The sequence below is a fragment of the Symphalangus syndactylus genome, chromosome 21 (assembly GCF_028878055.3).
Source record: "Symphalangus syndactylus isolate Jambi chromosome 21, NHGRI_mSymSyn1-v2.1_pri, whole genome shotgun sequence".
Lineage (NCBI taxonomy): Eukaryota > Metazoa > Chordata > Mammalia > Primates > Hylobatidae > Symphalangus > Symphalangus syndactylus.
This window is the reverse complement of record NC_072443.2, coordinates 35,023,165-35,049,705: the sequence shown is the minus strand read 5'-3', so window position 1 is coordinate 35,049,705 and position 26,541 is coordinate 35,023,165. Positions and strand designations below refer to the sequence as shown.

The following is a 26,541-nucleotide window of genomic DNA, read 5'->3' as shown; positions in this document are numbered from 1 at the left end:
GTATTACTATTATATAATAGAGTACAATTTAATAACTGAGGTTGAATATTGCAGTCCTAAATCAAAAACCTGTTATCCAAAATCTTACATTTATCAATGTGGGAAAATGTGTAACAAAATTAAGAACAATTTCCCTCAGAGTTGCTTATTCTGTTCTAAGCAGAACTTTTCATCTCTAGTTCTAAGATGCATTTATTTTTCATATATTAAAAATAATTTCTCGAATTTTTAAATATCTATTTTAATACTGAGGTAACATTTTTTTCTAGAGGAAAATGGGTACATGTAACAATGAAAAAGATTAACTGGTCATTTATTTTGTGAATTATGGCTTCTCACTCTTGTAAAAGCCTACTAGGTTTTACTAGTCATTCTGGAAAGGCAGCATTATACCTAGGATACCTGACATACTCCAAGCAGTTGTTAAATGAGTTAACTAATCTCAGGATAGTATGCTGTATTACAGACTCTGGATAGAAAAGTAAAGTCTAACTACTGATTACCAAAAAAAAAAAAAAACATTTTCGGCCAGGTGCGGTGGCTCATGCCTGTAATCCCAGCACTTTGGGAGGCCGAGGCGGGTGGATCATGAGGTCAGGAGATCGAGACCATCCTGGCTAATATGGTGAAACCACATCTCTACTAAAAATGCAAAAAATTAGCCGGGCATGGTGGCAGCCGCCTATAGCCCCAGCTACTTGGGAGGCTGAGGCAGGAGAGTGGCGTGAACCCAGGAGGCGGAGCCTGCAGTGAGCCGAGATCGCTCCACTGCACTCAAGCCTGGGTGACACAGCAAGACTCTGTCTCAAAAAAAAAAAAAAAAAAAAAAAAAATTCTCTGCTGGGCATGGTGGCTCACACCTGTAATCCTAGCACACTGGGAGCCTGAGGCTGGTGGATTGTCTGAGCTCAGGAGTTCAATACCAGCCTGGGCAACAAGTGAAACCCTGTCTCTTCTAAAATACAAAAAATTAGCCGAGCATGGCAGCGTGTGCCTGTAGTCTCAGCTACTTGGGAGGCTGAGGCAGGAGAACTGCTTGAATCTGGGAGGCAGAGGTTGCAGTGAGCCAAGATAGCGCCACTGTACTCCAGCCTGGGCGACAGAGCAAGGCTCTGTCTCCAAAAAAAAAAAAAAAAAACCTTATCTCATATAACGCCACTTCTTTGAAACTGTGATTTTGTTCATATTTACTCAAAATTTGATTTCCCTTTTTAAAGAGTTAAGTTGCATAAAAGCAGATTCTGGATTTGTAAATTGATTCCTGATTGTTTTATTCTCAAATTCATTCATTCATGCAACAAAACTGTACTGAACGCCTATCATATGCTAAACATCATTGTAGATAATGGAAATATAGCAATAATTAAAGCAGGCTTTATGTTTAGACTTATGTTCTGAGGGTAAAAACAGACAAGCATATAAAAACAATAAAATATGTAAATATTTTACATATTTACATGGCAATACATGGGGTTACATGGCAATATGTGCTAAAGAGAAAAAGAAGGGGACCAATAGTAGCAAAGGGGTGAGAAGGGAGGGTATTTTATTTCAAATATAATCATGAAGGAAGACCTCACTGAAAAAGGTGAAGGTGAAGGCCTTAAGAAGTGAGGTAAAGAACTCTGATGATACCTGGTAAAAGCATTCCAGGCAGTGAAAACAGCAAATGCAAAAGACTCTGAGGTAGGAATGTGCCTGCTATGTTTGAAGAACAGCAAGGAGTCCACTAGTGACTCAGCCAACGAGCAAAACATGTAAGAAATGAAATTAGAGAGATCATCTGGAAGGAGGGCATGTACAGAGCCTTGTAAGTCATTGTAAGGATTTAGTTTTCATTGTGGGTAAAATGGGAAGCCCATGGAAGGTTTTGAGGAGAAGAGTGACATGAGCTGACATGTCCTTTAAAAGAACTACCCTAGCTGCTCATTTGCTGACCAACTGAGGGGGGTCACAGGAAAAGTAGGGAGATTAAATGGTTATTGTAATAGTGAAATAAGAGTGGCTTATGGCTTAGACTAGTGTAGTAGTAGTAGTAGAAGAGTTGAAGAACTGGTAAGATTCTATATTTAACATAATGGAAGAGCTGGCACTGATTTGTTAATGAATTAACTGGGGTGTGAGAGAAAAAGCAAAATCAAGAATAACTACCAAGGGTTGTATCCTGAACAAATGTAAGGAAAGAAGTACCAGTAACTGAAAGAAGGAAGATGAGTACAGAAATATGTTTGGTATCAAGGAGCAACAGAAAGATCAGGACCTCGGTTTTGAATACGTTAAGTTGTAAATACCTATTAGACTACTACATAGAGTTAATGATCATTAATAGGCAATTGGACACACAAGTCAAGAGTACTGAACACTGGACTCAGAATGACAAAAGAGTATAAATTTAGGATATTATCAATTAAATCAGTACATACAAGAGTGTCCAAAATGAGCCTTGATATTTATTTATTTTTAATTAATTTTTTTTTTGAGACAGTTTCACTCTGTCGTCCATGGCACGATCTGGGCTCACTGCAATCTCTGCCTCCCGGATTCAAGCGATTCTCCTGCCTTAGACTCCTGAGTAGCAGGGATCACAGGCGCATACCACCATGCCGGCTAATTTTTGTATTTTTAGTAGAGACAGGTTTTCACCATAGTGGCCAGGCTGATCTCAAGCTCCTGACCTCAGGTGATCCACCTACCTTGGCCTCCCAAAGTGCTGGGATTACAGGTGTGAGCCACCACGCCCAGCCAAGCCTTGATATTTAAATGATTACATAGATATATTGAGTCTAAGGTTTACAAATAATATCCCACACCAAATTGTACAACAGAAACAAAGTAAACAGTCCTTAAGTATATTTTAACTATGCATTTCCCTGGCTTATTCTCTAACTAAAGAGAGAGTAATATACTAACATGTAACCTCATTCAGATTTCCAGCCAGGCACAGTAGCTCACGCTTGTAATCCCAGCACCTTAGGAGATCGAGGTGGGCAGACCACTTGAGCTCAGAAGTTCAAGACCAACCTGGACAACAGAGAGAGACCACCCCCGTCTCTACAAAAAATACAAAAATTAGCTGGGCGTGGTGGTGCGTACCTGTAGTTTCAGCTACTGAAGGCTGAGGTGGGAGGATTGCTTGAGCCTGGGAGGCAGAGGTTGCAGTGAGCTGAAATCACACCACTGCACTCACTCCAGCCTGGGTGACACAGCGAGACCATGTCTCAAAAGAAAAAAAAAAATACAGATTTCCACCAAAGCACTGATACTGGCAGAAAGGGCTAGGGATGTATACAGCTCTAAGCTTCTTTCTAGAGTCACGCAAAAAAAAAAAAAGTTTGCACCTCTATCATGTGCCAGGCACAATGCTTACTGCTGAGTATACAGTCGTGAATAAAGCAAGCACAAATTGCTGAATTGTGAAGATAAATAATAAGCAAAGAAATGAGCATACAACTAAAAACTGTGGTGAGTGCTGTAAGACAATATAAAAAGTGGTACTTTTCTTTGATCACACAAGGACTGAGAATATAACACTTCAGCAAGCACAAAATTTCGCCAAAACCTCTAATTTATCTAGTTTTAGATCTGAACAAAGATAAAACCCTTAACTGTTTATTCCATAATTACCATACAAACCTGAGTTTCTTAGGTTCTCTTCCTTTTCCCTCTTAATTTTCCACTTGTTAGACAGGGAGATTGCTACATTCTTGTAATCAGTAAGGAGATACTCAAAATATTTTATTGAATTTTTATAAATAAGCATTCTATTGATAATTTATTACTTGCAGCCACAACCAGGAAAAGATGTATTTTTAGCTCTCTATTTTACGAATGCCAAAATTTATACTCAGCCAAATTAACAAAAATATTCAGTGAAACAAATAGAATGTCAAAAATCTAAGCTATTAGTAGTTTAAGGACAATAAAAAACATCATAAATTTTATTTCATTAACACATTTTCAGTAGCATTCCTATTTCACCTCTCGATAACACAATACGGTATAGTCCCATATTAAGTGGGAAACAATGCTATTTAAGAAGCCAAGTCATCAAATTTAATATTCCATTTTATTTACCAGACAACTGTGTACAAAGTGGTCATCAAAGCAAAAGAAAAAAATCACTATTTGTTCTTAGTGTAAAGATAAAAGAATCTAGAAAGTCATACTATGTATTAAAGAAATAGTACTGTTGAACTGAAAAATTAACTATATGTAAAGGCATCAAAACATAAATAAACTTATTGCACAGACACTCTGACATTTCAATAAAGGATGCCACATTACATACCTATCTCAGGATAGGATTATTTTATCATATTCCTTTCAGATTATTTGGAAAAACTTCACACTGAAGAATCTGTATCTTTACAAGTATAAATTATTGCTTAGGATCATATTGTTATTATGATTATTCAGAAATGTTTTAAATAACTCATTTTGCAAGCAGATAGTAACTTACCTGAAATGTAGATGACTTTTTGGTCACTTCTTTGACCAAGGGAATTGGTCACTTTACAGATATAAACACCAGAATAATTGAAAGTCAATGGATGGACAAAATGAAGAGTATTGTCTGAAGCCAATAAACCATCAGGCCATTGTCCATCCAACCTAGATTTTAAAATGCATAAAATTATTATAAATATCTTCAGACTATATTTATTGACAGCTAGTTAAAATGAGACATTATATGTTTGAGATGTTATGCAAACTAAAAAAGCATCTCTTAGACAAAATTCACTATGAAAGTATAAAAAAGTTAACAAATTTTCATTTTAATAAAGATGAACGAATAAAGGCCATTAAGAACACCCATTCTTCCAAAATAGCAGTCCATGTAAGAGTGGCTCTGCCAACATAATAAAATGGGAGAAAAGAAGAGAAAAAATATAATTAAAAAAATTTTATTCAGAAAACTGGAAGTTAGAAAAATATATTTGAAGACATACATACAGTATCAAATAAACTAAAATTCTCATTGAATCAGGGATCTATTCATGACATATCTACAATTTTCTTCATGCAAAGTCATCTCACTTAAATATGTAATGTTTTAGCACCCTCTATAACATATTTATAGAGCATCATTTAATGCTAATGCAAATAGACACTGTGCTCCATCCAAAGATAATTTCTAAAACAGCAAAATGGGTCTTCTTATAAAATAATTTCATTTGTAAGGTGGGCATCTGTGACAATAAAAGCCAAGATACTATTTGGTATCAATAATAACTATTTAAAACAGTATTTACGCTAATTTGGCTAAGAGGTCCTATACCTAGTATACATATTACTATAAACCATGTAGAGTCCGGCTATGAGAACTCTAAAGCCATTCACTGTAATGGAACTAAGCATACTGCTAAAAATCACTTTTCTAACCTGAGGGTAACAAAAAAAAAAAAAAACAATAAATAAGTATTTTTAAAGCTTACAGGTTTTTTTGGTTTGTTTTTGGTTTTTTTAAAGAGGATAAGGCTGGGCACAGTGGCTCACACCTGTAATCCCAGCACTTTGGGAGGCCAAGGCGGGCACACCACTTGAGGTCAGGAGTTAGAGACCAGCCTGGCCACCATGGAGAAACTCTGTCTCTACTTAAAAATACAAAAATTAGTTGGGCATGCTGGCAGGTGCCTGTAATCCCAGCTACTTGGGATGCTGAGGCAGGAGAATCACTTGAACCCAGGAAGGGGAGGTTGCAGTGAGATGAGATGGCACCACTGCACCCTAGCCTGGATGACAGGGTGAGACTCTGTCTCAAAAAAAAAAAAAAAAGAAAGAAAGAAAAGAAGATTAAAAAGTCAAGTAAACCTAGGTGCTCAACTACTACAGTTTAGGCTAAGTAGATTTTCAAAAAGTTTATTCACTTATTCCTTCATTCAATTACTAGGATCCCACTATTTGCCATACTCTGCTTTGCTGGTGGTGCTGAGATACAGAAGTAAATAAAATGTAGTCTCTATTTTCAATTATGTAAGTACATAGAAGATTGACAAATGCTTACACAGGGAATAAGAACAAACAATAATAAAAAGGTGGAAAGAATCAAATCAACACTGAAGAATAGATAGACTAATTTTGTTTTGCAATCTCAAGTATAGTGAGTGGTAAAATAACCTGTAAAATCTTTTGGAGTTGGTAGTACTTTAATTCAGCACTGAAGGGTAAAGATAACATGCTTACATGGTTTAAAAAACAAAAACAAAAGCACTCAACCTTTTTCTTTAGAAGGCTTTGGAAAGAAAATTTTTGCAAGTATCGGCTTTCAAAAGGTAAACTCTTTCTACAAGGATAACAATGAAAATAAACTATATATGTCTTAACAATTACCTTTGTACTTTGGGCTCAAGGTTTTAATCCCTTTAATTCTCTGAGAAATCGTAAAATGACTTAGAGTTAGAAATATCTAAATGTCACATTAAACCTACAACAAAAGCATCTTCTATGCCCTTGTGTCTATGTTACATGACTTATATTTATTGTCTGTACCTCACAAAAACTCTATGAAGTACTGTTACTGGCAAGGAAATTTAGGATTAGAGGGGTTAAATGACTTACTCAAAAAAGACATATAGAAGTTTAGACACTGGGATCAGAATCCAGAGTTGTATGGCTTTTAGAAACACTCTGTCAAATAAAAATCTTAACTAATGACTGCTTCCCATTTAAAAAAAAATGTAAATGAAAAAGGTTTTCTCTACCTTTAAAATAGTATCCATGCTTAAAGACAACTGATTGACCAGATATAGTGCTTCCTAACTCCCATAAAATCCCACCAGAAAGAGTACAGAAATTAAAAAGTTATTAAAAACCCTAGAGGAGAAAACAGGAGGCAGAATTCAACAGACAAGATGTTTCAACAAACTTTTAGAAGACAGAAAATAGATTTAAAAAACAATATATGCCTTAGGTCAGTGTTTCTCAACCCAGGGATGCTTCAAAACACCCTACAATTCACAGGACTGCCCACTACAAAAAATAATTATCGGCCTAAAATATCAATAGTGCCAAAGTTTAAAAGTTGTACTTCAGGGTGAAGGGTTGCTTATGAAAAAACACATGGATGAGAAAGCAGCAAATCTGGTCCAAAGAATCCAAAAAAAAATTTGGAGTTCAACTCACTGTACCTCAGAAAACTGGAAGGAGGCCAAGAGCAAGTTAAAAGATACACAACAAAACAACAGATTCCTCCTGTCTCTGTACAAATACCAGACATTTATCTCTCGGGCAAAAAAAATGCAGGTTAATTCTAGAAATAAACTGAATGGCCATGAAATAAAGACTTCCACTCTTCTATCAGTGATATCTGAAGCCTCCCCAGGAAAATAATCACATCTCTACCTGATTACTCTAAGTGGAATCTAATGAGCAATCCCCACTGCAGAGAGAGCATCCACTAAGCATTTTATTTTAATACTTCACCGTGAAACACTAAACAACCAACAAGATTAATAAATATCTACATAATGAAAGACCAAACCAAAAAATAAAAGAACTTGGAGGGAAAAGAGACAGTATGTAGAAAGCAGAAAAAAACTATCTGGGGAAGAAATAATTCTAGTATCCCTGGGAAGAAACAAGAAAGATACTACTACTCATAAAATAAGAAAAGGGTGCTATGAAAATAACATATTTTTATTGTTGGCCTATTTTCAGTTTATAAGAGCATCTTCTCATTCTCTAATGAATATTCAATGAGAAGATGCTCCATCTCATGAGAAGATGCTCTTAAAAACTGAAAATAGGCCCCCAAAATTTTTTATATCATTAAGTCAATGGAAAATTTAAAAAAAAAATCAAGAAAATCTTCTAGGAAGAATAAGACCATCTGAAAATATAGAAGAAATGATATTTATTATACAATAAACAGAAGTTCCAAAAAGAGTGAACAGGAATAAAAAAAGAGGGAAATGACCAAAAAATAAGAAAATTATTCAAGTTGATAGATACATCTGGAGATCAAAATAGGCCCTAAATACTGACAAAATATGAATAAAAACCTTGGTATAACAGTTTGAAATTTCAGAGAAAGAAAATTATGCACATGGTAACTACACAAGCAAAAAGAGGCAAATATTAGCCATTAGGAAAACAAATGGCTATAGGCAAGAGAAAACAGAAGTCTGGTATACTACTACTTAGCTCTTAGTAACATTTACCTGTCCTAGAGAAGCAAACAGTGATTACTGAGTTTAACTAAAAATAGCTAAAATTTCATTTGGACCATGAAAGGTAGGAATGTGTGAATATGGGTGTGTCTGTAAATGAAGGAGTAGACATAAAATTATAATTATTTATCTAAGAAGTCAATAGACAATGTTAAAAACTATTAAGTAGTAGCAGCTTAAGACCTCTGACTGTAACTAATCATAAGAAACTGCCAAAATTGCTAAAGTAGCCTCTAAAGATCAGAACTGAGGGGGTAGGAAGGTGGGGACAGGTGGGGCAGGATAAGACAGAAAATTTAATTAAAATTTTCTGCTATTACTATACTCATGTATTATATAGATAAAAACAATTTAGAATGGGGATTTAAGAAGGTTTCACTTTCAGATAATTTCTCTTTTGAAGTATATAACATTACCTGCTCCACACAGATTTGAAGGGTGGTGGATTTGCATCAGCATTGCATTTGAGATTAACACCTTTTCTTCCTACAAACCAATTTCCATCATACCCTGTTACCGAAACTTCAGGAGCATCTATAAAATAAATGCATGATAGGACAGGTTATCTTTTGTTAATGATAAATGCAATATATATGATAAAATATTAAGATGATAGATAAAGCCTTAGAAGAACAGGAATCATTTTTCCTTAGTCTCAACATGTATAATCAATATGGAAGACATTACTTCATAAGTATTGGCTGACTGAAAGAATAAAATGGAGAATGAGTACCCCCCCAAACAGGCAATTATATTACATACAGTTTAAGTAATTAGAAATGCTGAATGTTAAGGAATATTCATAAACCTATAATCACCAAAAGCAAAATGTAAGAATCCTATTATGTGAGATGTAGAGATACAGGAACAAAGCAAATACATTACAGTATTTAATTAAATAAGACATGGCATTTAAGTACCATGTAGTACCAAGTCACCATATAAAACAGTCTTTAAAGAGATATTTAACCTAAAAGGAAATATCTTCTAAGAGATATCAGGTCAATTACAGTGATTAGATTCCCTATGTTACAATTAATTAATATATTGGGGGCATGTAGAGATGTGACACAGGCTTTCCATGACTACGTACTTACAACTGAAGTAAATTAGCTAGGGCCTCGAATGTATCAAAACATAAACTTTCGTCCATTCCATGTACCCAAAAGTCTTTTAGCATATGAGCAACATAACTAGTTCAATGAGCAATTATCCATATCTACCAGCAATATAAATATATACTTCCAAACTACTAAGTCCAATACCTATCATTCATTCAACCATCATTCTGTTTAGCTCCTAATAAGTGCCAGGCATGGCACTTAGAAATAATACACTGTTTTGGCCTGGCGCAGTGGCTCATGCCTGTAATCCCAGCACTTTGGGAGGCCGAGGCCAGAGGATCATGAGGTCAGGAGATTGAGACCATCATGGCTAACAAGGTGAAACCCCATCTCTACTAAAAAATATATGAAAAAAAAATAGCCAGGCGTGATGGCGGGTGCCTGTAGTCCCAGCTACTCGGGAGGCTGAGGCAGGAGAATGGCATGAACCCAGGAGGCGGAGCTTGCAGTGAGCCTAGTTCGCGCCACTGCACTCCAGCCTGGGCGACAGAGCGAGACTCCGTCTCAAAAAAAAAAAAAAAAAAAAGAAATAATACACTGTTTTAGGTGTTTGGTATACACACAGACTTTATATACATAAAATTTACATTCTAATAGTAATCGGGAAAATGACATTTAAAAATACTTAACTAAAACTCCTTATGAGGGCCAAGAAGAAAAAGAGTAGGATGCTAAGAGAGAATATAAAAAGAAAGGCCTAATTTAAGTTGGGGATGGGGCTGCAGGTGATAAAAGGCTTCCCCAAGGAAGTGCTAGTTATGTATGATGCAGAGACTCTCTAGCTTTCTGTGAGCTACATAGAAAACTAAGTTAGCAGCACATGATCTGATGAGAAGCCAGAGAGAGAGAGACCAGATCGGTCTTTACCTCTGCCAGGGAAGACTGTCCTACCGGAAAGCAAAATTTACAAAAGAGTGGTAAAAATTTGAACTTTTAATAAGGTACAATTTTCTTATAAATTAAAAAAAAAAACAAAACCAAAGATTAACAAACATTTTTGTAACTTAAAAGTGGTACTAAAAAATGTTGCTGAAAGAACAGTCCAGATATCTGTGAGTTTAGGCATTAAAGTATCCCAAGAGGATATCTCTAAATATTGAGGTATAAATTTGTGCTATAAGACAATAAGTTTGTTTACATGTCTTATAGGTCTCCAATTTACAAAAGGAAAAATGTCATGACTATTCTAAGAACATTTTAGGAGTCAGCCAATAAATCAAAACCATATTATAAACACTTACATTAGAAGAAATATATCTAAGATTTCATTCAAGCAAACAAAAAAAATGAAAATATCAGTCATTATTAGACACTGGAAAGGTAAACATATGGATATGCAAAATACATTAACTTCCAACTGGGATCTGAATTTTATGAGAAAAAGAAAGAAGTTAACACTCTGTAAAAGCAAGGTAGGAAAAGGAAAAAGAAAAATTTTAACAGGATTCTCCAGAGAATTGAGAAAAGATGGTATTAGCATTTAAGAATGCAATGGTAGTAACATTTTTTAAACTATAGCTTTTCAAGTTAACCCTATAAAGATTGAAAAATATCCTGGGAATTAGCTTTAAAAACCATCACACCAAGTGTAATGAATATGTGTAATTTAAAACTCCATGCATGTCATATCAAAAAGCAAATAAGTAGCAACAATAAAGAATAGAACTCCCTCAAAAACACCTAGATTTATAATTTGCACATGGATAGAAGTAAAAGCAGAACCTAAATACTTTTTCTAATGTTCCTAATTTTCATTATCTTTGCTATAAGCTATCTGCAGCCATCACCTTTTCTACTACTTGAAATTTTTAAATGGTATACAAATCACAAAGAATGTATTAAACACTAAGAAACTTTTCAAACTAATTAATATGCATATAGGAAAGTCAAAGAAAATAAGGACACATGCAGTGGCTCATGCCTGTAATCCCAGCACTTTGGGAGACCAAGGCTGGGGGATCACAAGATCAGGAGATGGAGACCCTCCTGGCCAACATGGTGAAACCCCATCTGTACTAAAAATACAAAAATTAGCAGGGCGTGGTGGTGCATGCTTGTAATCCCAGCTACTTGGGAGGCTGAGGCAGGAGAATCACTTGAACCCTGGAGGCGGAAGTTGTAGTGAGCAGAGATCGTGCCACTACACTCCAGCCTGGCGGCAGAGCAAGATTCCATCTCAAAAACAACAACAAGGAAACAAGATGGGGAGCATTGGTGAAACTGAATAACAGCTCAATTAATTAGAATGTAGAAGTTGTTTGTCCTTCAGCATTGTATATTTTGAGGGACACGTTGCCATAACTCCCTAAGTCCAGCTTACTTTTAAGATCTTAAAAGGAAATGGTTATATAATTTTAAGTTGGAGAGCAACTTTAAAGTCATCTGTTCATCTTTACAAAAGTGATTAAAAATGTTTTGGTTAAATGAAATTTCTATGAAAACACAAAATTAAAAGAAAAACAAAAATAAACAAGGAAAAGCTATTAAACATTCAAACTAAAAAAGTTTGATAAACATGCTGACAAATATTTAAAAAGCAAATGCTACCATTTACTTACACTGTATGTCTAATAGGAAAGAGTATCGGATGTCCTTTTCCAAGGCTGGATGTTTTACAACACAAGTAATTCGCCTTCCTCTAGCAAATCTGGTTGGAAATAGCTTGTACTGGCTGACAATCGTAGCCGTTTCATTTGGAAAAGAAGTTGTAGTGGATTCCATTTCACCAAGATCACCTTCCCAGTCAATATGTGCAACAGGTTTCCCAGTGGCTGCGATGCAAATGGCGGCTACTGTTTCATTTCCTCCATCAATTAAAGAATCTGGCCCTTTTATCAGGCTCACAGTGGGTTCAACTGTTTAAATATTTTTTTAATAATTAGTTACATTCAAACAAGAATATGTTTATATCTTTCCAAGTCACATCTAAACATATTTCGCAGGCTTAAGGACAACTGCATATAAAATCTACACACACTTTTTAGGTAATGTCATCGTCAATTACATTCTTGGAAAAACAAAAGATCATAAGCTAGGACAAATGAGACCAAGAATTCATACCACCACTACAAAGATGGCTCTACCTGATAAAGATATACATTCCTTTAGAGAACGATGAATTCCTTCCAACTTAATATATACAAAAAATTTCTGTGAACGAGATCACAATTCCCTTTATGAGATTAAAGGTATTACTTCTCAGGAAGATAAGTTTTATATATATATATATATATATATATATATATATATATATATACATATATCTTCATTTTGCAGCAAAAAAATTTTAAAGCAAATACTTTAAAAAATAATTTATGATTATGACTTACTGTTAAAATGTTAAGAAATAAAAAAAGTTCCTCTGAACATACCCATTGGAGATGAAATGTTTTTCTTGGCCCGGTAAGTGACTCAATAATTTCATTTAAAACACTGCCTTTTGAACTTTCAACCTTTAACTACTCATATATCCAAAAGAACCAATTAGGGCTGCTGAATGTATTCAATTACTTTTATTTACAAAATATACTTTAAGCTCATCCTAACATGTACCATCACTAATAATTAAGTTTATTGGAATGTACATACCACCTATTTTCTTCCAATATAAGGAAGTTCCTCAGCAGGGTAAAGTAACAATGTTAGAACCTCTCAATCTACTCTGCCCCCAATATCACTTAGTTATCTTTTCACATTTTCCAGCAATTGTTATGTGCTTCTGTGTAAATTCCTCAGTACTGACTTCATAAATTTTGTGTCCAGTCTTTAGTTTACTGTGTGCATTGAGTTTTTATTTCAATGATCTTTTTTTCATTTCCAGGATTTCAAGTTGGTTCTTTCAATACCATCTGTTCTTGATGGTATTGAAAGAACTAATTTTTATTTCACATTTTACTTTGCAACCTATTTTTATTTCATATTTTACTCTCATGGATATGATTATTTTCCTTATGTAGTTCCTTTCATAAGATGCATTACTGTAAAATAACAAATGAAAAAGTACATGCAACACATGCAATGAACAATTTTATAGCAAACATCCATATAACCACCACACATCTTAACAAACATTATTACTGAAACCTCACAAGTCCCTCATATTCCTCTACAACATCTTAAAAACCTGCCTGCCTCAATGTGAAACTATTATATTGACTTTGGAGATCAATTGTTTATTTTTCATTATAGTTCTACAACCAACACATGCAAATCTAAACAACACAGTTTAGCCTGTTTCTGAACTTTTTAAGAATGGAATTGGACCACATGTATTTTTGTACTTTTTCTTTGACTCAACTTTGTGTTCTGGAGATCCATTCATGTTGGAACATTTAGCTTTAGCTTATTGTTTTTCGAATTCATTTTTTTACTCTTTTATTTTTAGATCATTTGGATTTACATACAATTGTAATATTATTAGTTTTAATTGCTTTATAGTTTATTATTGGACAATGGAGTTCCTGTTTCATCTGAACAATTTCACATGAAACATTTCCATTCATGTATCTTAGCATATTTGTGCAAAAGTATATCCCTAGAATTGCTACTAATTTTCAACTTTATCAGATAATTTCAAAAACCTTTCCACAGTACCAATTTACTCCCAATCTTAGAGCTCCTGCTGGTCCATATACTCACCAGCTGATATTGTCATCCAACTGATATTATCACAGACTTCTCAATGTTTGCAACCTGATAGGTATGTAATGGTATACCACTGAGATTTTATTTTTAATATCTCAGATTATGAATGAGGTTGAAGATCTTTTCATATGTTTATGAGTCATTTGGAATCTTTTCTTCTGCAAAATGCCTATTACAGCCAGGTGTCTATTTTTTTCTTACTGGTGAGTAAAAGTTCTACATAGATTTGGGAAAACAGTCATTTGTGATTATACGTGGTGTGAATACTACATTCCTTAAATTTGGTTCTGCTACTATCACTCCATTGAAACTCTAATGTCATCAAAGACCCCTCATCTAAAACTCAACACTTTCATGTCTAGTCTCTTTAACTTTATAGAATTTGATACTTCAGCACAGCTCTTCCCAATCAGTTGAAAAGAATTAAATCCTAATGTGTTAAAGTATTTGTTGCAAGTAATGAATTAATTCCTAGGCTATGGATTTAGAATGATACTAGCTAAGTACTGTCCTGAGGAGAAACTAAAAAATAGTCAAAACATTTTCTGTAGGGCTTACTTCTTACTGTGGAAATGGCTGCTACAGTAACATTTTCTTAAAAACTTTCACATCTTTTCTTGATATATTACTCTGCCTGAGTTCTTCTCTTAACTCTCTCTGAGAGCTCTTCCTATTTTTTCTAACCCCTTCCTTTAAATAAATAATCAGTCCTGAGCCTGCAATTACTTTTGTATCTCACTTAAAAACTTTTATCTGATAAACACTACTACCCAGATGATTCTGAACTTTCCCCAATTTTAATACAAGGCTTGATGCTTCAGCTTCTAACTACCTACACCTGGTTATTTCCACCTATAGCTCTCAAACTCAATAAACCTAACACCAAAATTATTTTATCCTCCCAATCACCAACACCTGTTTTTCATTCAGAGGTGCCCGTTTAACTAGCAATAACATAATTTAATCACAACTTTCAAAAGCTATTACTGTTCAAACTTTCCTTACTTCTTATATCCAGTTAGAAAATTCTGCTAATTATTCCTCTGTAATAGTTCTTGTCCTCATTCATGTGGCAGAAATTACAAAATTAATTGCAAGTGTTCATGGCCTCATGGCTGAGACATTATGATTTAAGAACCTCTTCATTTCAATTGATCAAAAACACCAGACCCATCTTCCTAATCACAATTGTCATCACATTACTCTCTAAATCAGGTCAGCCGTGAGTTAGGCATTCCTCTATGTGATGTGATCAAAGCAGTGTTTCTCAAACTTCACTGTGTATATAAGTCACTGGGGAATTTTGCTAAAATGCAGACTATCATTCAATAAGCCTAAGAGGGATCTGAAATTCTGTATTTCTAACAAGTTCCCAAGTGATGCCAATGCTGCTGGTCCACGAACTACATTTTAAACAGCAAGGGGCTGAGAATAGAAGACAGGTGAGAGGCAGCACAACTACTGAATACAAACATGAATTTCCAGTAATACAGAGCTCAAATTCCCTATCCTAGCATTTAAGTTACTTTAACGTGGTCCTACTCTATAATTCTAAACTTTAATTCTTCTACTTCATATAAATCCTTTGAACAATCAATAAATTACTTATTCAGTGTTCCACTAATGCAGGGCTCTCAACAGGGGGTGATTCCCCACTAACTCTTGCTCCCCTCTTGAGGACACTTGGCAGTGTCTGGAGACATTATGAGTTTAACAACTGAGGAATGCTATTGGCATTTACTGGCATAGTGTTTAGAGGCCACGGATGCTGTGTACAACGAATAGTACAGCTCACTATAACAAAGAATTCTGGCCCCAAATTTCAACAATACTGGGGTTAAGAAAACTTTCCCTTAATGTATAGTGGTCCCTTAGTATTCTGCGGTGGGGTGAGGGTTGGTTCCAGCATCCCTGAGTATACCCAAATCCGTGCATACTTAAGTCCTGCAGTTAGCCCTATGGAACCTGTGTACAGGAAAAGTCAGCCCTTCATATATGCAGGTTTCACATCCCACAAATACTTTATTCTCTATTTGCAGTTAGTTGAAAAAAAAATCCATGTATAAAGGGACCCACACAGCTCTAACTCATGATGTTCAAGGGTGAACTGCATATCATTTTCTGTTTTCCCTGCCTTGGTTGACATACTATCACAATCCTAGAATACCATTTTCATATTCTTTCATTTTTGCCTACCCAAAACCTACTCACACCACTGAAGACTGACTCAACTATTTCTCCTATGAAATATTTCTTGACTACCAAATTCACTAATCCATTCCTATATCCTACTCAAATAACACTGTAGGACTGCTATATACTGGAAACTCTTATTGGCTTTAGGGACAAATGCACAGTTACTCTCCATACATGGTTATAGTGGAGAAAACATTTATAATAGTGTGGTAACTGCTACAATAAAGATATGTTCAACATAACAATGACAGCCAAAAAAGCATCAGATTTGGGGAAAGGGGTCAAGAATGGCTACTAAAAGGATATGATTTGATGAGTAATAGTTACATGGAAGAAAGGCCAGAAAAAAAGGCAATCCAGGCAGAAAGAGAAACACCCATAAAAGCATAGGTTAAAAGAACTGCAAATAGTTTATGATGATGATACGACTTGGGTTTTTGAAAAAAGAGAAGCAAGGAGAATAGATGAAGCGAGAGAAGTCAGTGTGGACAAAATAACGGCTAATCTTGTAACAAACAGCCTGGATTTTAAGCCAGTAAGTATTGTATTAATTTAGAGGGAACTACTAAAATTTAAAGCAAAATAAAAAGTGATTTTATCCCCATGAGCTTGCTCTTTCACATGCAAAGTACTTGTTATTTATTTATTTATTTATTTTGAGACACAGTCTCATTCTGTTGCCTAGGGTGGAGTGCAGTGGTATAATCTCGGCTCACTGCAACTTCCGCCTCCCAGTTACAGGTGATTCTCAAGTCCCAGCCACCCGAGTAGCTGGGATTACAGGCATGCACTACCATGCCTGGCTAATTTTTGTATTTTTAGTAGAGATGGGGTTCTGCCATGTTGGCCAGGCTGGTCTTGTACTCCTGACCTCAAGTGATCCACCTGCCTCAGCCTCCCAAAGTGCTGGGATTACAGGAGTGAGCCATACAGTACTTTGTGTTACCTTTTTTACTGATGTCCTCCATGTGAGTTTTCAGATATTCACGCCTTCCTTCTAATCAGAAAATTTCTCAAAAACATCAATCTCTTAAATGTAAGTTATATTTCCCCATAGCTCTTAAGGCAGTGTCTTAAATATACTAAGCCTCGAATATCTAATTAAAAGAATATCTCTCAACATGAAAAATATATAATAAATTTGGACAAAACTGCTGTCCTATACTTCGGAGACTCTAATATTACGTCCTTAAACATTAGGAGCTTTTAACTTGTTTGGTTCTCTAGGAAGCAGACACTGTGATGTGAGAAGTATAAAAGGTTTACCAGGGAGTGACAACTGGGAGAAAAGGGAGAGGGAAGAATGAATTGAGTAAGGGGAGCTATCAGTACCCTGACAGTCTCCATTCAGGCCAATGGGCATATTCCATTAAAGAAGTCCACTTTGGGTAAAAATCTGCACACCACTATCTTGTTCAATCACTGGCCCCAAGAAGAGCTTACCCTTGGCTACCACTGCCTCATTTAGTCACTGGCCTGAGGTCACTCACAAAAGGAATAGCCCTGAAAATGGAAGTAATCTTAAAGGGCCTAACAGCTGGAAGCTGTCGGCTACCCACACTACCAGTAGCTGTTTGAGTAAGAACCTAAGCAGTAGATCTTCATGCGAGCAGCCACCAGTTACTATTGCTCCTCAATCTTCATTTCTATCATTTCAAAAGTACTTATCAGCATTTCCAAATTGGTTTACATTTCACTGCAAGTAGCTTAAAGTTAACGAGCTTTTTCAACATTTTACCATAAACTTTAACAGGTATCATAGGAAATAGTGGAATATCACTATTATGAGCAAAAGCACAATATTCAGATAGCTATGCAAATCTAAAATAGCAGGAATAAAATGTGATATGAAAAATTAAAACAGGAGGTGTCAGTGGCTCCTAGATGCAAAACTCAATTTTTTAAAAATGAAAAAACTTAAGATGATAATTAAAGGCTGAAAATTTGAGGGGAGGTAATGGAAAATAAAGATGTCACAGAAACTCAGAACTCAGTATATAATTAAAACTCATCACTATCTTTCATAAAGAAACTAGCTAAAACTATGTAGCGTTACATAGATAAGTAGGTATATATAGACAAGATTTTATTTAAAGGGAATCTAGGATCATAAATTTTAAGAAGGATCTTGAAAAATCATATTTGAATTATTTTACTTTAAACCTAAAGTTAAATCAAATTTCAACCATTTTAATTTCTTAAAAATATTTTTATTATAATCTTCACCACTATCACCAAAATACGTAATTCAAGCATACCTACCTAACACAGTTACAGTTGTAGAGGACTGGGCATTTCCAAGCGGGAATGTAACAGCTTTGCAGATGTATTTTCCAGAATCAGAGAATCCTATGTTATGCAGAGTAATTGTTGCATCATTAAGTGAGTAATTTTTAAACAAGACTCTTCCCTGATATTCTCCTTGAACAGAGAATCCATATTGGGGATGGTGAACTGCAACAGTCTGTGAACTTTTGCCATGGATCTTCTCCCATGAAATCTGCGTTATGGTTTCATTTACTTCAATTAAACACTTTAATGAAACATTCTTTCCCCATACTGCTGTGACATGTGGCTCCACAATAATTGGTCCAGCTAAGGCACCTATGGAGGAAAAAAAAGTACTACAATTTTTAAAATAGAAAAAAGTGGTCAATGCTCTCCTCCCTTCCTGACTCCCTGTGTCATTATCTCTAGCTACACACACACACACACACACATGCACTCACACGCAGCACACACAAAACGTACAATTGAGTAACAAAAAGAAATGAACTAGGTGTTTTCTGGGCTTGATATGAGATCCAAATGTGACTGTCAAATAAATTAACAATATGCCAATATGTGTTGCAGTGAAAAAAGCACTAGATTACGACCAAGTTGACTTGGAAGTACGATCCTTCCTCAATCAAGCCTTCACATGAGTTCCCAGCTCTGGCTGACACTTTGCAGCCTTGTGAGAAAGACTGAGGTAGAAGATTCAGTTACGTCATGCCTGGATTCCTGGCACACAGAAACTGAGAGATAATAAATGGATATTGTTTTAAAGCCATTATGTTTTGGGGTAAATTTTTTACATGGCAATAGATAACTTATGCATGTAGGATCTCCCAAACCAAATACAATACTATCTTCTTTTGGAGGGTCCCTATGTCAAGTATCTCTACTGTAAAGTCATTAAAGACAGATCAGTTGCCAGAAAATATTAATGAAGAAATGCTTATATAAATGTAAAATAATTTTGTTTTTCCATTTCAGGGTTAAGAAAAAAAATTTCACAAGCAAAAGTTAAAATGACATCAAACTTCTTCCATATAATACGTATTTCCTTCCTAAAAGCAGTTGAGCAAAACTTACAATGTTTTGAGGGATATAAAACTAACATTCATGACTACTATAGTCAAGCAAGATGCTGCTCATTGACAAGTATATCAGAATATGTATAACAAGTCCTTGGAGGTCTACAACTCACATATGTTCTCTAACAAAATAAATGAACAAATATACAAACCAAGAAGTAAACCAAAATAAGCACTCAAAATTGGAAATCTTATAAACAATACCTTTAAAAGTTACATCTAATTAATATTTTTAAATGAATACAGAAATGCAGAAGGGTGTCACCAGATAATCAAGAAAAATGCATTTAAACATGTTCAAACACATCCAAATATGTTGAAAAAAACTTTATGCAATATTATTTCCCTGAATCTTTTTTAGAGGAAAAAACAAAAACAAAAAAGTAAATTAGAAGGCAAATTTTATCATCTAAGAGATGACTGAGGATATTACAAAAAGGGACTGACAATTCACACTGACTACACTTAACAGCTACGAATTTAAGTTTCAGTTTTTTAACCATTGCTTCAAAAAAGTATCAGGCCCTGAAAATTTACTATCATGTTCTATAATGCTAGAGTACAGATAATTACTAAGCTTTTAAAATTACTCCAAGATATACGAAATGTGAAAGTATTCTAACGTATTTTAGCAACCTATCACAAGCTTGGTACTTTATAAACAAATTAAAAAGTCTCATGAATATTAATAAAAAATTTCATTTATTATGAAATAATAGCTCTGTATTTAAGAAAACTACACAGCACTATTCTAAGAACAAAAGGATATTTTTAGACTACTCATCACATTAAAAGCTCACACGACTTTCTTATTTGATGTTAAAAAGGTATTTAATAAAACTTAACATTTACTATCTGATTTAAAAAGAAAATCTAACTAAGAAAAGGATTCTTAATAAAGTAGATTCTTCTCAAATCAGTGGCCATTATCAACCCTAAACAGAAAGAGGCATGGCTATTAAAAAAAGATCAAGACAAGATGGTGCACTATCATTGTTCAACTGAGACTGGAAATTCAATCCAGTGTAATAAGAAAAAGGAAAGGATAAATATTAGGAAGGAACAGAAAGAATTATTATTTGAAAAATCTATTAGCTGAAAAACCAAGAAGATGAAATGAAGGGCTATTAGAACCAATAATATAGTTGCTTATAAACATATGCAAAATGTATATGAACTATATAATCAGTATGTTACAAAGGGTGATATCTTTACACATTTATTGCAAAAAAGGGTTTAATTTGTAAACACTAATATTTAAAACACTCATGAATAGAACTGTAAAAAACTTATAAACCCGACTTGAAAAAACAGAAGCTATGCCATATTCCTAAGTAGGAAAACTTATTTACATGTCAATTCTCTCCATATTAATACACAAATGCAATGCAATTATAGTGAAAACCCTGATAAAAATTTTTTAAAAACAGGGTAGAAATAACTGCCAAAAATATTTCAAAACACTAACAGACTACTGAAGAGAGAAAATATTAAAGTAAAAATAATAAAAATTTGGTATTAGTAACAAAATAATTGAAAGTACACAAACAGACCTATATATAATAGGATGTGGTATATAATAAAGCTACTATTTTGTTTGAGTGGGAAAATAATATATTAGTCAAGAAATGCTGAAAGAGCATGAGCAAAATACTTGGAAAAACACAGATCCCTCTTTTATACTAAACACCGAAAGAAAAAAAAAAAAACCCTAGATGGACTGAAGACCTACCAGTAAAAAATTATTGCCTCTACATATGTATATAGACAAAACTTTCTGTATATTTTGTCAAAAACACTAATTACCCTAGAAAGGTAAATTTAACATTACTGAGGACCAAAGAAAGAATTTCTAGTTTTTATTTTACCCCCTTCAAATGGAGGTAAAACAACAACAACAAATGGAGTAAGAGAAGTTTTACGGAGTGAATGTTTGTGTACTCCCTAAAATTCATTCTGAAGCTCTGACCTCAATGGTAGTATCTGGTAGGCCTCTGCATGATAATTAGGTTTAAATAAAGTCATATGGGTGGGCTCCCCATGATGGGACTGGTGTCCTTAAAACAAAGAAAGGAGAGCTCACTCCCTCACTTTTTCTATGCCATGTGAGGAAACAGTGAGAAAGTGATTGTCTACAATCCAGGAAGAAGATCCTCATCAAGAACTGGATCTGCTGGCACATGAATCTTGGACTTCCCAACCTCCTCAAATGTGAGAAATAAATGTCTGCTGTTTAAGCTGCCCAGTTTACGGTATTTTGTTATAGCAGCCTGCAATGGTTTGGATGTTTTGTCCCCTACAAATTTCATGTTGAAATGTGACCTCCCATATTGGAGGTGGACCTAATGAGAGGTACTTGGGTCATGGGAGTGGAGCCCTCATTAATAGCTTGGTGCTGTCCCTGTGGTAATGAGTGAGTTTCCACTCTCTGAGTTCACAGGAGAGGAGATCTGGCTGTTTAAAAGAGGCTGGCACTTCCCCGCTTTCTTTTGCTTTATGTAACATGTTGGCTCCCCTTCATCTTCTCCCATGATTCTAAGCTTCCTGAGGCCCTCACCAGAAACAGATGACAGCACCATGTTTCCTGTGCAGCCTGAAGAATGGTGAGCCAAAATAAGCCTGATTCCTTTAAAATTACCAAGTATCAGGTATTTCTTTATAGCAACACAAATGGACTATAATACACACCCCAAGTTGACTAAGACAGGTAGTACTGGAATAACCTAATTATGTCTCCTTACAATCCAGAAAAACCACAGCCTAGTGGGCCATCATTACCAAAAGGAGTATTGGGAGATACTGTTGGGGGGTGGAGGGAACTAACCCATTGGTTCAAAACTGTATTTTAAAAATTCTACATTTAGGTTGGGAAAGCCTCTCTCTCAGCATGACAGCAGAGACAGAAAAATCACCCAATAAAAAAAGCTGAGAGACTTAACCAGAAGGACTTACCCCTAATGAACAAAGTTGATATTTACAAAAAAAAAAAAAAAAATTTAGAAGTGGCTATATTTTAAGGTGTTTGGCTTTACTAGTAAACAAATACTAATGTAACTGTCAAGTTTCATTTTTCATCTTTTATTTTAATTTCTAGGAACTGAGTGATTTTTACTTTCTAATTTTTCTGTATTCTGAGTTTTACTGCTTGTTACAAAAGTAAGTTTTGCTGTATTTTTTGTTTGATTCAACCCTTAAACCTTTCACCAAAGCTTTGTACTACTCTTCTAGTATTAATAAATTTGGCCCTCCCTTAGATTCCATAAGCCTCTAATTACATATCTCCTTTTTTATGTTTTAATTAGCTAGAGTTCTGTTGTTGCAAATAAAAGAATCTAGTACATTTCTATTCCTGGACGAAGTCCAAATGTTAAAAACCATTTCTGAGTAAGATTTTCCCCCACGGAATCTTAAAACTGTGCAGAAACAGATTTTCTGTTGTGGTTCTTAAACCAAACTCCAAATTACAATGCCTCACTACTCAGAGACTACCAATCCTTAAGCCTACTACTACTTCCTCCCTCTACTTTCCCACATGACGCTTAGTTTAACTGGAGAGCAGAAAGGTCCTGGAGAAACATAAACGTTTATTATTAAAGAGCTAAATTATTTAAAGTTTAAGTTCATCACTACTGGTAATGTACGTCTAGAATATAAAGAGGCCAAGGAATAGCAAATAATTGAATCTTCCATATCTAGCAAGACTCTAACCTTGTCATAAGGTGGTCCTGGCTACTGCATACTCTAGACATGTAGGAAAACCATAATAAAACAGGATACTCTGTTTCTACTCTGTCTTCCTGATTTAAAAGTTTAGTTTTGTATCATTAGCTAATTAATTAAATTGAACTTATTATTCTTTCACAGAAAGAGACAGACAGCATTTATTCCCCTATATGTAGCTCCACAAAAACACTACAACCATGAAAACACAACTCTTTGGAGTCTTCATGTCTTTGAATAGTCAGTATTTACAGAGTGCCTGGGAAATACAAAACATTTGGAAACACACACATTCAAGAAGATGCTTGTCACAGAAAAGAAAATGTAATGACGAACATAACTACTATGGGTTATTTAAAAAAAAAAATGAAGTGAGATCCATATTACAGATCACACTAAAAGTGTTTGAAATGAAAATATGAATAAAATTGCAACAAATCCCTTTCTTTCCTCCCTGACTCTCAGAAATGAACCAAGAAGTAACAGAAACCATCACAAACTTTTGATACTACACTTTTTAAAACTCTGATCCTATCTTTTACCACATTTCATTTCTCAACCTACAGTAATGGCATGCATATTGGACATTTCAGTTCCCAGGATCTTTCAATTGTTAAGATCTACACAATGGGTATATGCAAATATGCTATAAATGAAACATTTATTTTAGTCTGTGTCCAACTAAACACCACCTTTGAAAATCTCTAAGATATGAATCCTTTCATACTCCTCAAAACTTAGAATAATTTAGAGGCAACTAATAAAATATACATTAACAAACTAGCAAGGTAATAGCATATAGTTGTCCTCAAAAATTTCATCATACTTCAGCAAAACACATTTTGGAAGAATCAAATTTATCACCAGCACATTCAGTAATTAACCTGATTTGTTTTAAACTGATAGGTAAGTCATGTCAACTCTGAAAATATAACAAAAACGTTTTTCAATAAAATCTCCAAACAATACTCAAACAGAAATAACCATGTAAGAATAAAGCCAGGTGAATTAAATAACATAGTTAATACTAAAAACTGCAAACAAATATTATCAGAGTATGAAAGAATCTCTAACTTCATCTCATGTCATAACTAGAAATGATAATTCTGGAATCAAAGGTTTCTATATTCTAAGGAGAAACCTGGGTCACATGCCAAAAACTGGTTGAGAAAACCAACCATTTCTTCATTCATTCATCAGAATGTGTTAGGTGAACAATTTGTGCCAGGCACTGCTCTAGGTGCTGAGCCATTAGACAGTTTGCATTTTAATGAGGAAACAGACAATTAGCAAGCAACTAAAAATACAGAAAACAGAGGTATAAATGTCAAGGATCCATAGCGCATTCTAACATTTAAATTGAGTAGCTGATAAAGCTGGCCAGGGAAGCAGGAAGGGAACCAAGAGGGTATCCTATACATTAAGTGAAGAAAGTACCTAGAGAGTGGTCAATTATTCCAAATGCTGCCAAGAAGTGGAGGAAAAAAAAAAAAAAAAAAAGCACTGGTAAGTAACCACTGAATTTAGCAACTGTTTTGGTGGAGTGGTGAAAATAAAAGCTTGATTTGAAATAGAATAGAGACTACTCCTTTCAGACATAAAGGAGTAACAAGATTTATCCTTTTGCCTGAAACAACCATTTCAAGTTAATAGGGTCAACAGGCAACAAAGTTCTGATCCCTCAGAGGCAGTAGACGAAGTGAAGCACAAGGACAGAGAAACTAAACAGAGCTAGGCAGTCTCTGAGTTATATCCAAAATTGTACTGAAGGTTCTAGCCAGTACAATCAAGCAAGAAAAAGAAATAAATTCCAAATCAGAAGAGAACAAATGAAATGTCTTTATTCACAGAAAACACAGTTGTCTTTAGAGAAAATATGATGGAATCTACAATAAAGCTACTATGACAAGGGTGTTTAGTAGTAGCCCTTATGTAGGACCTAAGACCAATATATACATGTCGATTGTATTTCTATGCATTAGTAGCAGAAAATTAGAAAATAAAAAATGTAAAACATTGCTACCTAGAATAGCATCAAAAGTAGAAAATAGGACTGGGTGCAGTGGCTCACATCTGTAATCTAAACACTTTGGGAGGCCGAGGCAGGTAAATTGCTTGAGGTCGGGAATTTGAGACCAGCCTGCGCAACATGGCCAAACCCCGTCTCTACAAAAAATAGTAAGTTAGCCAGGCATGGTGGCTCGCCCCAGCTATTCAGGAGGCTGAGGTGGGAGGATTGCTTGAGCCTGGGAGGCAGAGGTTGCAATGAGCCAAGATTGTGCCACTGCACTACAGCCTGGGTGACAGAGCAAGACTCTGTCTCAAAAAAAAAAAAAAAAAAAAGAAAAAAAGAAAAAAAAGAAAAGAAAAAAAGATGAAATACAGATAAATCTGACCAAAGGTGTGAAAAAATTGTACAGTTAAAACTGTAAAATTTGCTGACAGAAATTAAAGAATTATCTAAAGAAATGGGGAGACATACTTTATTCATGGATCAGAAGACACAACATTATTAACACATTAATTCTCTCTAAATTGATCTACAGATTTAACACAAATTCCCATCTTTATTCGAAACTGACAAGTTGTTCTAAAATTTATCTAGAAATGCAAATATTTGTGACCTTAAGTTAGGCAAGTATTTCTTACATATGTCACTAAAAGCACAATGAGTGGTCTTCATCAAAATAAAAAAAAATTCTGCTCTTCGACAATTAAACCACTAATTAGGAGAAAATCCTTGCAAAACATGCATCTGGTAAAGGATTTATATCCGATAAGAACCAAAATACATAAAGAACTCCCAAAACTCCACAATAAAAAGACAAGCCAAGAGGCCAGATGCAGTGGCTGATGACTGTAACCCCAGCAACTTTGGGAAGCTGTAGCAGGAGGACCGTTTGAGCTCAGGAGTTTGAGACCACCCTGGCCAACGTAGTGAGAACCCATCTCTACAAAAAATAAAAAATTAGCCAGACATGGTGGTGCACGCCTGTAGTCCCAGCTATTCAGGAGTCTGAGATGGAAGAATCGCTTGAGCTTAGAAGGTCAAGGCTGCAGTAAGCTGCAGTCATGCCACCGCACTCCAGCCTTGTAGACAGAGCAAGACCCTCTCCCTCAAAAAAAAAAAATTTAAAAATTAAAAAATAAAAAAGATCTGAACAGACATCACCAAAGAAGATACATTAACAAGCACATAAAAAGATGATCAACATTATTAAGGAAATGTAAATTAAAACTAAAATAAGGTACTACTACATAGCCATAAGAGTGGACAAAATTAAATGGGCTGAAAATAACAAGTTTTGAAGAAAATACGGATGAATTAGA

The 26,541-nt window shown here is 34.9% G+C and overlaps 1 protein-coding gene across 13 annotated transcripts in view; it reads right to left on the bottom strand.

The window, feature by feature from the left end:
• The window catches only part of NECTIN3 (nectin cell adhesion molecule 3), a 129,806-nt gene that overhangs the window by 68,603 nt on the left and 34,662 nt on the right, over nucleotides 1–26,541 (bottom strand). For 7 of the 13 annotated variants that reach the window (XR_010118631.1, XR_008653479.2, XR_008653480.2 and 4 more), the window contains exons 2-5: nucleotides 18,395–18,756; nucleotides 11,851–12,147; nucleotides 8,585–8,702; nucleotides 4,460–4,611 (exon numbers count right to left, since the gene is read on the bottom strand). Coding sequence is in view for 9 of the 13 variants with exons in the window: in XM_063630649.1 (XP_063486719.1) it covers nucleotides 4,460–4,611; nucleotides 8,585–8,702; nucleotides 11,851–12,147; nucleotides 18,395–18,756 (929 nt within the window). In the remaining 4 variants the exon portion in view is untranslated. The remainder of the gene's footprint in view (nucleotides 1–4,459; nucleotides 4,612–8,584; nucleotides 8,703–11,850; nucleotides 12,148–18,394; nucleotides 18,757–26,541) is intronic. The other 6 variants (XM_055259321.2, XM_055259324.2, XM_055259318.2 and 3 more) reach the window with 1 other exon arrangement.